Source organism: Aptenodytes patagonicus, chromosome 7 (genome assembly GCF_965638725.1).
Source record: "Aptenodytes patagonicus chromosome 7, bAptPat1.pri.cur, whole genome shotgun sequence".
Taxonomy (NCBI): domain Eukaryota; kingdom Metazoa; phylum Chordata; class Aves; order Sphenisciformes; family Spheniscidae; genus Aptenodytes; species Aptenodytes patagonicus.
Window position 1 is genome coordinate 55,662,251 of NC_134955.1, and position 12,936 is coordinate 55,675,186.

At 37.6% G+C, this 12,936-nt stretch overlaps 1 protein-coding gene across 1 annotated transcript in view; it reads right to left on the reverse strand.

The window, feature by feature from the left end:
• Positions 1-12,936, reverse strand: part of BTBD7 (BTB domain containing 7) — a 57,798-nt gene that overhangs the window by 31,528 nt on the left and 13,334 nt on the right. Inside the window, 1 exon segment of the mRNA XM_076345334.1 lies at positions 5,042-5,227. Within this exon segment, the coding sequence (XP_076201449.1) occupies positions 5,042-5,123 (82 nt within the window). The 5' untranslated portion in view covers positions 5,124-5,227.

Consider the following 12,936-nt stretch of genomic DNA (forward strand, 5'->3'; position numbering starts at 1 on the left):
GAAGCCTCTTCTGGCTATTAAGAACAAAAATAGGGGGTTTTGCATCTACAAAGTTTATGCTTTTTTTTTTTTTTAAATGTACTCAATTTTAAGAACCAAGCAGTGCCAGCTGATGTTGCTGTGTAGCACCTGGCATGCTTATCTAAGCAGAAAGAGAACACTGTGGTCATAACATTACAAGTGTCATTGTATTAACTATATGAAGTGAAAAATACAACCTTTTTAAAAACTTGTATGATGTCAGTGAAATAGTAGCACCTCCCCCTTCAAAGTGTTTTTCAAATTCTGTTCTTCTAGCATTGTCATTTCAACAAGAAAAGCATACCTGGCATCAGATAGTTATCAGTCACAAGAAAAAAGGAAAAAAGAGAACACTGTACCAAAACATTCAGGGAAATTGAGGACAATGAATTAATTTTCAATGCAAATTTAACAAGAAAGTAAAACTCCTGTCATATGATAATCAAGTAATGCCGAAAGTCAAACACATAAAATGGGCTCCTTTCCACAGAACCATAGATGCTAATTTGTGCATACACCCCATTTAAAAGAATATGAAGAATGTAAGTTTTACTGTATTATATGTCCTTTGAACAGAACATTATACAATTAAAGTATACATATAATTATTTTTCCCCTCAAAAATCATTTATAGGGAAGTTGTTATGAACCAAATATGTCAAAAAATGAAAAATGGATTGGATTCCCCTCAACATTGTGTTACATACCTGACCTGTTCTGCTAAACAAACCTTTGCTGATTGTTAGTTTGAACCTAGCTGCATATACAGTAACAGCAATTTAGTAAGAAAAAGAGGAATTAGAATCTGCGTTTCTAGAACTAATGGAAAACCAAAGTAATGTTTTAGTAGAAAAGTAGTTAAAGACTATAGTTTAAACAGAAGCATGACTCTCACGTTAAAGGGTTATTTTCTAATTTAACTTTATTTACAGAATTTTCACTCTAAGCCAGATGGTGAAAAGTCTCAGACATGACAGGAAAAAAAAAGTACACAAACCCAACTACTACTTCCAGACAAAAGAAGAAACCAGAAGAAAACATTTTCAAGTGGTATACAGATTATTAACAATCACAGGTTCATCTGAAATAGTATTTGTCCATTTTCTGTTGGAAATAGTTAACATATTTCCGTTAGTACACTTGTGTAGCTTCACTACTTCTTGCCTTTTTTTGATCTTTAAGTTCAAAGCACATCCAACCACCAGTGTTTTTGGGGCCTTTCTAACTTGTTCTATTATTGTTCTCTCACAGTTCCATTTGTTTAAGGCACATTTGATGTGATGCTATTTTGCTATGCTATTTTGACAGTGATGTTATGGGCCAGTCTGTCAAAACACAGTGCTTTTAGTTACCATGTTATTTCAGGTAAGTATTTCTTGAACTTTGAAAGACACAGAGCAATTCAAAGTTGTATTTGAGAGCACAGCAACTGTAGAAATCTAAGATTTCTGTAAATGGTTTTATTATTTAAGCCTCAATAATTCTAAGTAACCTTATACACTAGCTTTTATGCCAAGTTAATTAAAACTCCCCCAAATCATGCAACGCAATGGTTTCACGATTCATCTATTAGTGAAAACTTCAGTAAGCAACTTTGCTTTCTTTGAGGAAAGACCTCTAACTATTTTATCCATGCTACATTAAATTTTGCTTGATCAGGCAACATGTTATTAATCATATTGAAATTTCAAGACATTAAAAAAATCAATTTAAATGAAGAGAACAGCAGTAACTTAAGAATTTCAACAAAGAGGTTGTGCTGCAAAATCCACTATAAAAAGCCCTTCCGCATGCTGTACTAGGTATTACAATAGAAAAGTAGAGATTCAGTCTCCTGCTGATAGAGACAAGCCTAGAATTTCTGCTCCATTTAAAGAGTAACAATTACATTTCACAATAAAAGTATAACTACACTTTGGTCCCTCTATAATGATAGATTCTGCTCCAAGAGAACATGCCAGCTCATTTCTATTTGAAGTATTTTGGATTCTAATGGCAAATTTGAGTATGCAGAATATTCTCTTACATTCTGCTAAAGAAAAACTAGGACACCAGAAGTCTCAATTTCTTTCTTCCCTGAAGGCTGCTGTGAGGTATTACTTGCACGTGAATCACCACAAGATACTAAAACACCATTCAAACCTTTGTGTACCCTGACCTACTTACAAAATTTAACTTCAGAAGTACTGCAAACAGCGCTATTAACCCTTACAAATAGATAAAACACTGCTATAAAAGTGCCATCACACAACTGCTTTTTGCCAGAGGCAGTAGAAACACACCAGCATCGCCCCTCTGGGTTGACAACAGCTGGTGGCTCCATATCCCTCAAAGAAAGATTTTTGAAGAGCCCCTTTTTGACCTGCCTGTATTCCTTCATAAGGCAGCAGCATTAGAAGTAGGAAACAGAAATTTATTCCCCACTTCTACGCTAAAAGGCACCAGTGTTAAATGCTGTTAAAAAGCAATAACTACTTCATGCCCCTAGACCATATCTAGCTTTGAACAGCTAAATATTTACAAGAAACAGATGACTGCCAAGAGAAACTACTTGGGCACTTGACAATGAATAATGGGATCTGTCTAGTCCTCTGCATGCCTACACATTTTAAAATCTAATTATAAAGCTCTATTTAAAAAAAATCTTGAACAGATGTACCACCCTAGAAAAAGGTGTGAAATCCTCCTCCTGAATGCTGTAGACAAAACAGCAAGATGACTAGTTAAGCCTTTGCTAAAACAAAAGTATTTTTTACAGTAAGAGCACTGCATTATTTTTACTCATTTATCTCCTCTTCATAAACTGTAAGCAAATTCAGCATTAAGTCAACTAACAGTGGGAGCTCATCCTATGAAACTTCTGTGCTTTACCAGATCAGTTCTCAGCTTTTAATATCCATCGTACGTTTATGATGTAACATGGTGCAGCACTTTAATGGTAAACCAGCATGTCTAAAACAAACCCACAGGTCGGAATCCAGTTTCCAGGAATAAGGCAACTAATACATATTATGCAGCTATTATAACTCTCGTTCCCATATTTCTAGTTCTACTTTGGGGCAGTAAATAGAGCTATTGCCTTCTACATTAAAAAAAAATCTGTAAAAGTTGTTTTAACATTAAAATATTATTATTCTGACAAGCAGTGAAAACCTCAGCTATCAATTTTAGGATACATCTATTTTCTGCTGAGACAGCTACACAAACCAATCATCCAAACAAGAATCAAGATGAGAAAAAGCCAAACTCCACAAAGTGGGAAGAACAGATGTATGCCTGTGTTGTAGATAGCACACTTACTCTACTAGCACACTCATATAAGTGCCACCATAATATCAGAAGACTTCAGCAAGAATATTAGCTGGAACACTCATTTGCCTTGCCTAAGATGAGACAGCCACACACTTTTAGACCTTCCTCAAAAAAGTCTCAACCACAATTTTCAATAGGTAATGGGGATCAGTAAATTTATCGTGACATACTACATAATGGGGTTTTATTTTTAATTTAATAAGGAAGAGCATCAACAAAACCTTCCACATACCAAGTGGAAAGTTTCTGGGAAATATAACGAAGCCTTTAGAATTCTCCCCTCTTCAAATCTGCTCAAACAGTGTTTCAGCATGCAGATCTGCCTGTTTTCAGGTCTGTAAGGGTTTCTCTTCATTCAATACAGAGGCAGATAAAACCCACCAAGATGTGTAATAAAAACGTTTTGGCTGTGATTCTAGAAAGTATAAATATAAACTAGGGAAAACCTTTTACTACTGTTAGTTATGGTGCACTGAAAATACATGAAGCCATAAGGGGAACTTTACAGCATGGATATCCAAGATGTTAGTACTAAAAGTTCTTCCTTGACATGCTATTACAGCGCACACAGAATTTTTAGCCCAGAGCATGGGCTAAAATGTCTTTACATGTAACAGTAACATGTAAATGTAACAGAGTACATGTAACAGAGGGCTGTCCTCTACTCAGAACTCCAAAAGTTAGGAGTGTCACAAAAGCTGAGACAAAAGAGAAAAATTACAAAGCAAGTCAATTTTTCCTCTGCTAAGGATATCACTGTGCTTTCAGTCGTGATTGAGAAAAGAAGTAACACTGAATATCAATAACTACTTAGTCAGTGTTGCAAGCAAAGGCATAAAGGAGAAAAGTGTTTATAAAGTATTTATGTTATTTACTGCTAAGATCATTCTTCAGGCTGTCAGGGTTGGTTTTTTTGTTTTTTTTAAATTTATCTTCTCAAAAACTGCCTTCTTTTAGATTCATCACATAACTATTTATTATTTATAGTGTAACAGTACTTAGATCTACACTGAGGTCTTTTTGCACTAGACTGAAAAGCACATAAAGGTAATACCTGCTCCAGTTATGACTGGGATAAGAAAACAATTTCCTAAGAACACTTCAACTCATGTTTCCAGTTAAGCAAGGTCCTTGCTTGTAAATAATACTGTTAGGACAATAAGTACCCCCATTCCCCATTTACAGGAACAGGAAAAGGACAGGAGAAAAAGTTGTCTTCAAGACTGCTTGTTACTTTAACAGACATTATCAGAGATATCCCTTCTAGCAGTAAGGAAGTAATTCACTCAGACACAATGCCAATACTACAGTGAGTACTGATGATCAAGAGTTTTATATGCTGTAATACAGTTTCACAGAAAATCTGAGGAAGAAGAGTAGAAAATGGTAGATAGTATTAACAGATAGCAACTGCTCTTGAACTGGGAAAACTAGCTTGCATGGTTTAATTATAAAAAAAATCCACTTTATTTTATTTAAATAACCTGGCATCTGTTTACTAGCAAATGGCAGATCAACTCATTGCCTAAGTAGTCCAAACAGATATCGGGACAGTACCGAATTTCACGCACGATTGAGCTTGAATGGATTCAAACTGGTGACCTAGAAAATAAAAGCTCTGCATAACATTACTGCAAGCAAATCAAATCCAGTGCACGCACAATGCAGCAAGTCATTTATGTAAGTGACAAGATAACTGAAAAGTTACCTATGAATGTCTGTTGTGCCTGTGAATTTCCCCCTACCCTTGGGGAACATGAGTGAGGGTAGTTAGATGCATTAGCACCCATTTTCTTCAGTCACTCAGGCATTCCGCCTGCTGGCTCTTCAATGTATAATCCCATAATCCTTTATAAATCTTCGATCCCAGGTCCAGCATTGTGTTCCTCCATTTCTGAAGAACAAAAACACCAGTAAGTTACTACTTTTTTTTCAACAGGTATTACGTGATTTAGATAAAATAAACTCGGCCTCCACCACATAGTATTTTCATAAATTAAAAACCTCAAACATTTCCAAGATAGCTTTTTACTTGAAGGATTAGACCAAGATCAAAAATACATTTTTTCCTAAAATAATTTGTAATTTTCCAAAACATTCACAAATCAATACGTTAAATTGCAACAAGGAACAGGATGGCTATCAAACTTTTAACTAAGAAATCTTCAAGTAGGAGTTGGTCTAGACTAGATATGCTCCTTTAACTACACCAAGAAAGACTCTTCATACATGCTGATACGTTTACACATTGTTACAAAAATCCCAAATTGAATTATACTGACTGAGAAAGCAGAATAAACCAATCCCGTTGGAGGTTATACTATCATCACTGCTTTCAGCTGCATTTTGATTTCATACCATTTATGTAGTTCTCATTCAGTCCTACTTTTCAAGTTTAGACTAGTACCTAGAAGCAGGTTTATAATAGTAAAAATAACGCATTTAAGCATTCATCTACTGTTTTATTAGGCATTTGAAAGCATTTTAGGAAGTCAATTCTGAGGAAATTTGAACAAGGATTCATTGCTAAACATGTAACAAGCACATTCTAATTTATTCCTATATTAGCAGTGTTAAAATATTAATACTGCAAAATCATAGAATTGTTTAGGTTGGAAAAGACCTTTAAGATCATCAAGGCCAACCGTTAACTGCCAAGTCCACCACTAAGCCATGTCCCTAAGCACCACATCTACACATCTTTTAAATACCTCCAGGGATGGTGACTCAACCACTTTCCTGGGCAGCCTGTTCCAATGCTTGACAACCCCTTCTGTGAAGAAATTTTGCCTAACATCTAAACCTCCCCTGGCACAACTTGAGGCCATTTCCTCTAGTCCTATCGCTAGTTACTTGGGAGAAGAGACTGACACCCACCTCGCTACAACGTCCTTTCAGGTAGTTGTAGAGAGCGATGAGGTCTCCCCTCAGCCTCCTTTTCTCCAGACTAAACAACCCCAGTTCCCTCAGCTGCTCCTCAGAAGACTTGTTCTCCAGAACCCTCACCAGCCTCGTTGCCCTTCTCTGGACACGCTCTAACCCCTCAACATCCTTCTTGTAGTGAGGGGCCCAAAACTGAACACAGTATTTGAGGTGCAGCCTCACCAGTGCTGAGTACAGGGGGACAATCACTGCCCTAGTCCTGCTATTTCTGATACAAAATGAAAGTTACCACAATGAAGAGCTGCTTACTGTCAACTGAACATGCATGCCCCCATCCAAAACACGAACACACAGATAAGAAAGAGTGATACAAAGGTAAAGTCCATACTAAGAATTTTTTAGACTCCATTCAACACTGTGAACATGTAGCTAAATTCTACCGTGTTGTCACAGGTGTACCTATATTTGCTATATGCTCCCAACTTTATCTCCTTTCTCAGTACACCTCTGGCATGTTAGATCAGACAAGTAAGTGCCATGCAAGAGCACGTGTTTCAAGGAAGCTGCAGCACTGTTCCAGTCTCTTCTCCCTGCTTTAATAATCTGTTTATTTCTGGCATGAGGAGTTCAGAAGTGGGAGTTTCCATGACACTGGGGAGGTGAGATATGATTCTAAGTGGAGAGGCACACCCAGCCTCTTAAGTCACAAATGCAGTAAAGCAGATCCTGGGGAGCAGAAAATGAGAGACAGGCCAGGAAGGAGAAGGCTGCAAATTGCTGCAGGCACAGGAGTCGGGGGAGAACAAATGCTACAGGGTCTGAGGGCTGGCTACATGAGGAGAAAGAGTAGAGAAGGGTTTGGAAACCTGGCTTAGAGACATGGGTATGTGAAAAGGTGAGATGCAGGCATGGGACTGCAGTATTATGGAAGCATGAGGGTGCATGATTTCCAACCATCTGATGCTTTAGAACAAGGTTCTTCAAAATCAGGCCTTTTGGCATTTGTGGTCTATGATACCAGATGTTTTCAAAGAGGAACCACAACGCCTCATGCTAGACATGACGTACAGGCAGGCTCACTGCTCTAGAGAGTGCATAGCCCAGGTCTGCCTCACACAGCTGCAGCCTACTGATCACTAGCTGAATTCTGCTAAGGCAGGAGACATAACCGTAACAACACAGCAGCTTTGCTAGTGTTATACAAGCCAACTTGAACCAATCTACAGGCTTGCAAATGCAGAAAGGGGGAGCTCCCACACCTGCCCACCCTAGCTAGGTGGCAATGTCTCCTCAATTGCATATAACCTGACGCTTTTCTTGAACTTGTCTCTATGCAGATTCAGCTTGCTACACATCAGGAAACAGAAAAGTAAAATACCTTCCTACATGGATAGTGAGCCTGCTCAGGATGAAGTTAGAAATAGAACACATGCAAAATGGGCAACATCACATCAGCAACCACCAGTAAATCTCAGCAAACACAAGCTGCTGGATCAGTTCAGTTTTAGCCAATGCATGTACTCATTTTCTTCCTTGTGCAGAAATAAGGTAGCTATTCTAAGATAACCAAATCCATATGGATGCAGACCTCTTCTCCATACATGAAAAGCTCCATTGATTTAAGAAAGAACACTTAGAAAATAATTTCATTAAAACAGTGACACTCCAAGTGATTTGTATACCCACACAGAGTATGTTGCTTGTAAGTGCCATCCATTTCCAGATGGAATTAGTTACGTTCAGTACAAGCTTTGTGGAGGTAAGAGTCACCTTTCAGTTTGAACGCCAACTTTCTCACAAATAAAGGCCAGCATCCTGAGTAGATATCCCAACAACTTCCCTTTTCTCAGCTAAAATTGGACTTGGTTCATTTGGACAAAGTCCTGGAATAATGCCATTGCATTCCACTTTCTTCTTCCATGCTCAGCTGTGGTGTGATAACTTGTCTATTAGATGCCTACTGATACTTTTCAGTTCTTCCTGATACGGGAAAGAGCCCAGGAGCTAAGGGGGGGGGGGGGAAGTGTTGGGTTTGGGTTTTTTTTTTTTGCTAGCAAGCACTAAATATACATAACCAAGTCTCGGGTTTGAGGTTAATACCCTCCACCTCCTTCCACTTGGCATCAAGCATGCCCCAGAAGATGGAAGGAATGTGATCATGGAATATATGCAACTGTTCAATACCATTCACATTCAGTGCTTGAATTTGCAAAACAACAGGATTTAAATTAACTGAAAAATGTAAACACTATAAAAAGTTCCTAAAATATCCAATATATAAAATAATTTTATTCAGAGGCTTACCACAAGAACACTGTTACACATTAAGCCCGAGTATCGTGCAGAATGAATTCACTCACTAAATTTAAAATATGTAACTTAAGTAATATAGGGAAGTGTAAAAACAGTGTCATATTAAAGCCATATACATAAATATATTCATTTATATAAACTATATATGTATATTATATAAACATATAAATATATAGAAGTATAAATTTATATATTTATGTAAGTATATAAGTAAAACATGCCAAGTTTCAGTGAAGGAAGAATTCAATGCAGAGTAGGCACTGTGGTCAGCCATTTACAGATGCCAAAACTTCCTGTGCCTCCTTTCAAATTTAACCATGCACTGCTTGGTCATGTGTATGCTGGCTGACTTCTTGACAGTATCTTGAATCTTGAATTCAAACATGTTATAGTTCATAACAAAGTGTATTGTGCCCCATGGCTCAAAACTGATCATAGCTTTAGTCCCACTACTGTCCTTAACCTCATGTATCAACTGAAAGTACAATCTTTGTATTTTTTATTACATCAATAAATTTTACAAGATAATGTTGTATAACCCATGTTGTATTTCCCAAACAATTTAAGCTGGCAGCAGTGATGAACTCTGTCCTGGAGGAAGCCCTGCCTTCCTCTCTTCATTCTCATATCCACTTACCCTATCTTGTTTGTTCTGGCGCAAATATTCCGTGAACCAGATAAACTGACTCATGTTAAAACCAACCTAGATGAAAAGTTTAGACAGTATCAGTTACCCAATTGGTTTGTTATGGCATCACATGAATATTTGTGCCAGCACAGGTGGAAAAAGAAAGAGGACCCTGGAAACAAGCTACTAGAGCCAGGATTGCATCTTTTGACAGCAAGGTGTACTTGAACCACTCACGAAGTTAGGCGCTTTTTTTTGTTTGTTTGATTTGTTTGGCTAGTGTCCCACTTCAGCCTCTATAGTAAACCTAGCCTACCTGCACAGAAGTTAGTCTTGCAGGTCTAGTACAAACGTAAATACATCTCAGTTACTGCATAAGATGCCAAATCAAGAATGCCGTTTCCCATGGTGAAAGACAGCTATAGAAGGAGATGAACACAAAAATGAAGAAACAACCACAAACAATTAGATCTTTAGCTGCAAAAGGAAAAAAAGATTCCATCTTTCCTTGCAGAAGTTATCCTGCATACCAAAAGCTTTCCTATTTTGGCTTAGCTGAAGATTTTTTTTAATCTAATTTTAGCCTCAGAATACAGTCATGGAATTTTTTTGTTTGCTTTAAAAAACTACCATCAGGTGAACTTTTTCTTGCCTTTCTGCTAAGAGTTTATATGCATCCACGTAAGCATTATCAAAAGGAAACTAAATTCAACATCTGCTGACATACTGAAACAGGATCTCTTGTTAAGAGTAGTGACGCACACACAGATGTGCATTATGTATGTATACATGTACACAGAAAAAAAAAGTTAAACTATGTCAAAGCTTGTTTAAAAAAAAGCCTGCACTGCAGAAATAGCATATGAAGTGTGTTATATGAAACCAGGAAGCTTTAGAAGCCAAAATTACCACCCCAAATGCTACAAAAAGCATAGAAGTGACTTTCAGATTATACTGATACTCAGAGCAGAAGAAAAGGTAAAAGAAACACAAATCTAGTTAAAAGTTTCCGTACCTGAAATAAGTTTCTCAGTCTTCTCAATACTTGCCACAATGAACTTAAAATCCTAAGAACCTAAGACAACTTGCATCTGAGGTGTCTGGGCTGACAGCCAGGACTTCCTGGATTGGGAATTTTGATTTAACAAAAAGTCTGTGTACAGAATGGACTTTGGGTAACAGTGACACTTTGTTTATAGTCATCGCTCAATACAAAGGTTTCATCAATTCTTCTGTAGTCCACTGGGATCCAATTAACATAAAGGGCAAGGTGGGGAGCATTACAACATGTTTTGCAACCAAAAACATTTGACTTTTTCCCCTCTAAAATTTTAAGAGCTTTTTGTATTTCTTCTGGAGTAGTTGCCATAGGATTATGAAATAGCATAATACTAAGACTAAAGTAGGAAATCATATCAAGTACACGCACATACTTGTACCAACATGATTTTTCAGGTTTTACATTTTAAATTTACTACAAGTAAATGACAACACAAGTATCACAAGCATACCTTATTCATATTTGCTTAGATTTTTATCTAGACCAAAAATGCTATGCTATTTTGCCCCAACAGTTCCTTTCAAGTAGCAAGGAAGTAGAACTGTAACGCAAGATGAGATGACAACATCGAGCAGTTAATTGGTACATTGGGGGGGGGAGATTAAAAAAAAAAAAATCAACTTTCAAAAGTGATAACTCCAGTAAGGAAATACTTCAACTAAATTTTAGCAAGGACAAACCTATTTTCATAGAGATTAGGTAGATAAATAACTAAAAGAGAAAGAACTTGTAAGAACAGACCCCTGCCATTGTCCCCAAGGTACATGCCACCAACTTGCCTTAACAACCCGAACTTGCCTCCAGCCCAGACACATGCAGAGCAGTGGTCTGGTGGCCAATACAGAGCCCTGAGCCATCACAAAGGAATCCAGGAACAGCCCCATGTTCAGCAGAAGGGTTCTACACTCCCATCCACTGGGGAGTCTCCAAAGCCAGCCCTGGCCCTGCTGATTGTTACACAGTATCACTACTGGAATTCCAGCCAGCAACATCCACAGGGACAAGCACTTAAAAATGAAGAGAAAGTTGCTTGTGGTTGGAGTTCCACCTGTTTGTTCAGATGTGCATTTACTATCTACCTCATTTTCTTACTATCCTATGGGGGCGGATCTCCAAGGAAGAGGAGCTGACAGGAACTGAGTATTACCTGTCCTGACCCTCTTCTTATTCCATGGACAAGGCACTGGGAGGTACTGGCATACTTACAGATTTCACTGAGGCTAGAAGTCTCTAATCTCAAGAGCATAAAGGACTGAATGCGTATAGGACAGTATATCTTGAAGAAACTGTGTAATTGGTAAGCAATTCTCTGTTCAAAGGAAACAACTGAAATTTTGAAGGACCAGCTGATTATATAGCCTGACACACATGCAAATCCACTCAAAGCCTATTTTGACTCTTTTTTAAAATCCAGTCAAGCAATCAACCTTTATGATTATTCAAAATTATCTGGATGATACGACAGTAAGATGCAGCTGATACAGCTGAAAGGTTCTGGTTTGGATTAGTACCGTACAAAAATGAGGAACAGATAATGTTCTTCATGATTTGGGTTTATGAATCTGTGTTATTTCATGATTTACTGCATTGGAAAGAAAATCCAATAAGTAAAATACCAGAACATAAGCCACATCAGCAGTTACAGGCACAAGAGGGCAAGAAAAAGCAGATATAACTAGATTACGAAAGTGACTGCATTGCTTAGTGCTTTGCTGAGAATCATGTGTTCCAGCTATCACAAAGAACCTTTTCTTAAAGTTCGGCATGAATTTTAAAGCACTTTCTTTTTCATGAGGCAGTACACTTCTCCATTAAGAAGGTCTTTTAAAATGGAGGCGGCACAAAACCCACAGTAGTCCTGGCTTTTTATTTCTAGATTTGTTGAGAAACATAGGACTGAGTTTTAGGAGGGGGAAGGGGGGGAAACCAAACCTAACCTGTACCAATTTTCAACATATCCTCTGAAAAATCAGAGTGAAAGTTAAAATAACTACATTCAAATAGAGTATAAAGGTGTGTAGTCTTGAAGATACGTACACTTCAGAAAATGAAAACATTGAGAAGCATTCTGGCAGTTGAAAAGACACAGAAAGTATAGGAAAAACCCCTCTTTTCAATGCTGGCTTTGCAAATAGTTTTCAAAGCAGGATTTTTTCATGATCAGCAAAGCAATTCTGAGTATGATGTGAATGTGTCACATCCTAGAAGCAATTAAGTAATGTCACCAGCAGGGACCAACAGGTCAAATCACTAACAGCACTGTGGAGGCATGGGACATCAACATATTTATATTCTCCTAAACACAAAAAAGTTCCAGCACCTAAAAAAAACCCCAACCAAATACACAAAGCACACACAGACTAACTGAACTACAGCAGTACAATCCTGCACAGAATAGGATGTTCCTCCCAAGCAACTTAAATGTTTTCATATACTGGCAAATGAATCTTGATCTCTGTACATCACTGATCCTTTCAGCTGGTTGCAAGCACCCACTAATTTACCAAAAGTCTATTCTGATTGATGATACTCACATGAAAGACTTCACTAATGTTCCTGAAGTTGAATTCAAAGCACTTTTTAGCAAAATCAGCAAGAACTCACTTATTGCCCTGTAGGACTCTTCTGAAGTGAAATGACAGCCTATATTCTTCAGTGACTTTCATTTTTTAGAAGTTCACTTGACAGGAACATTATCCGATTCAGACACAAAAACATC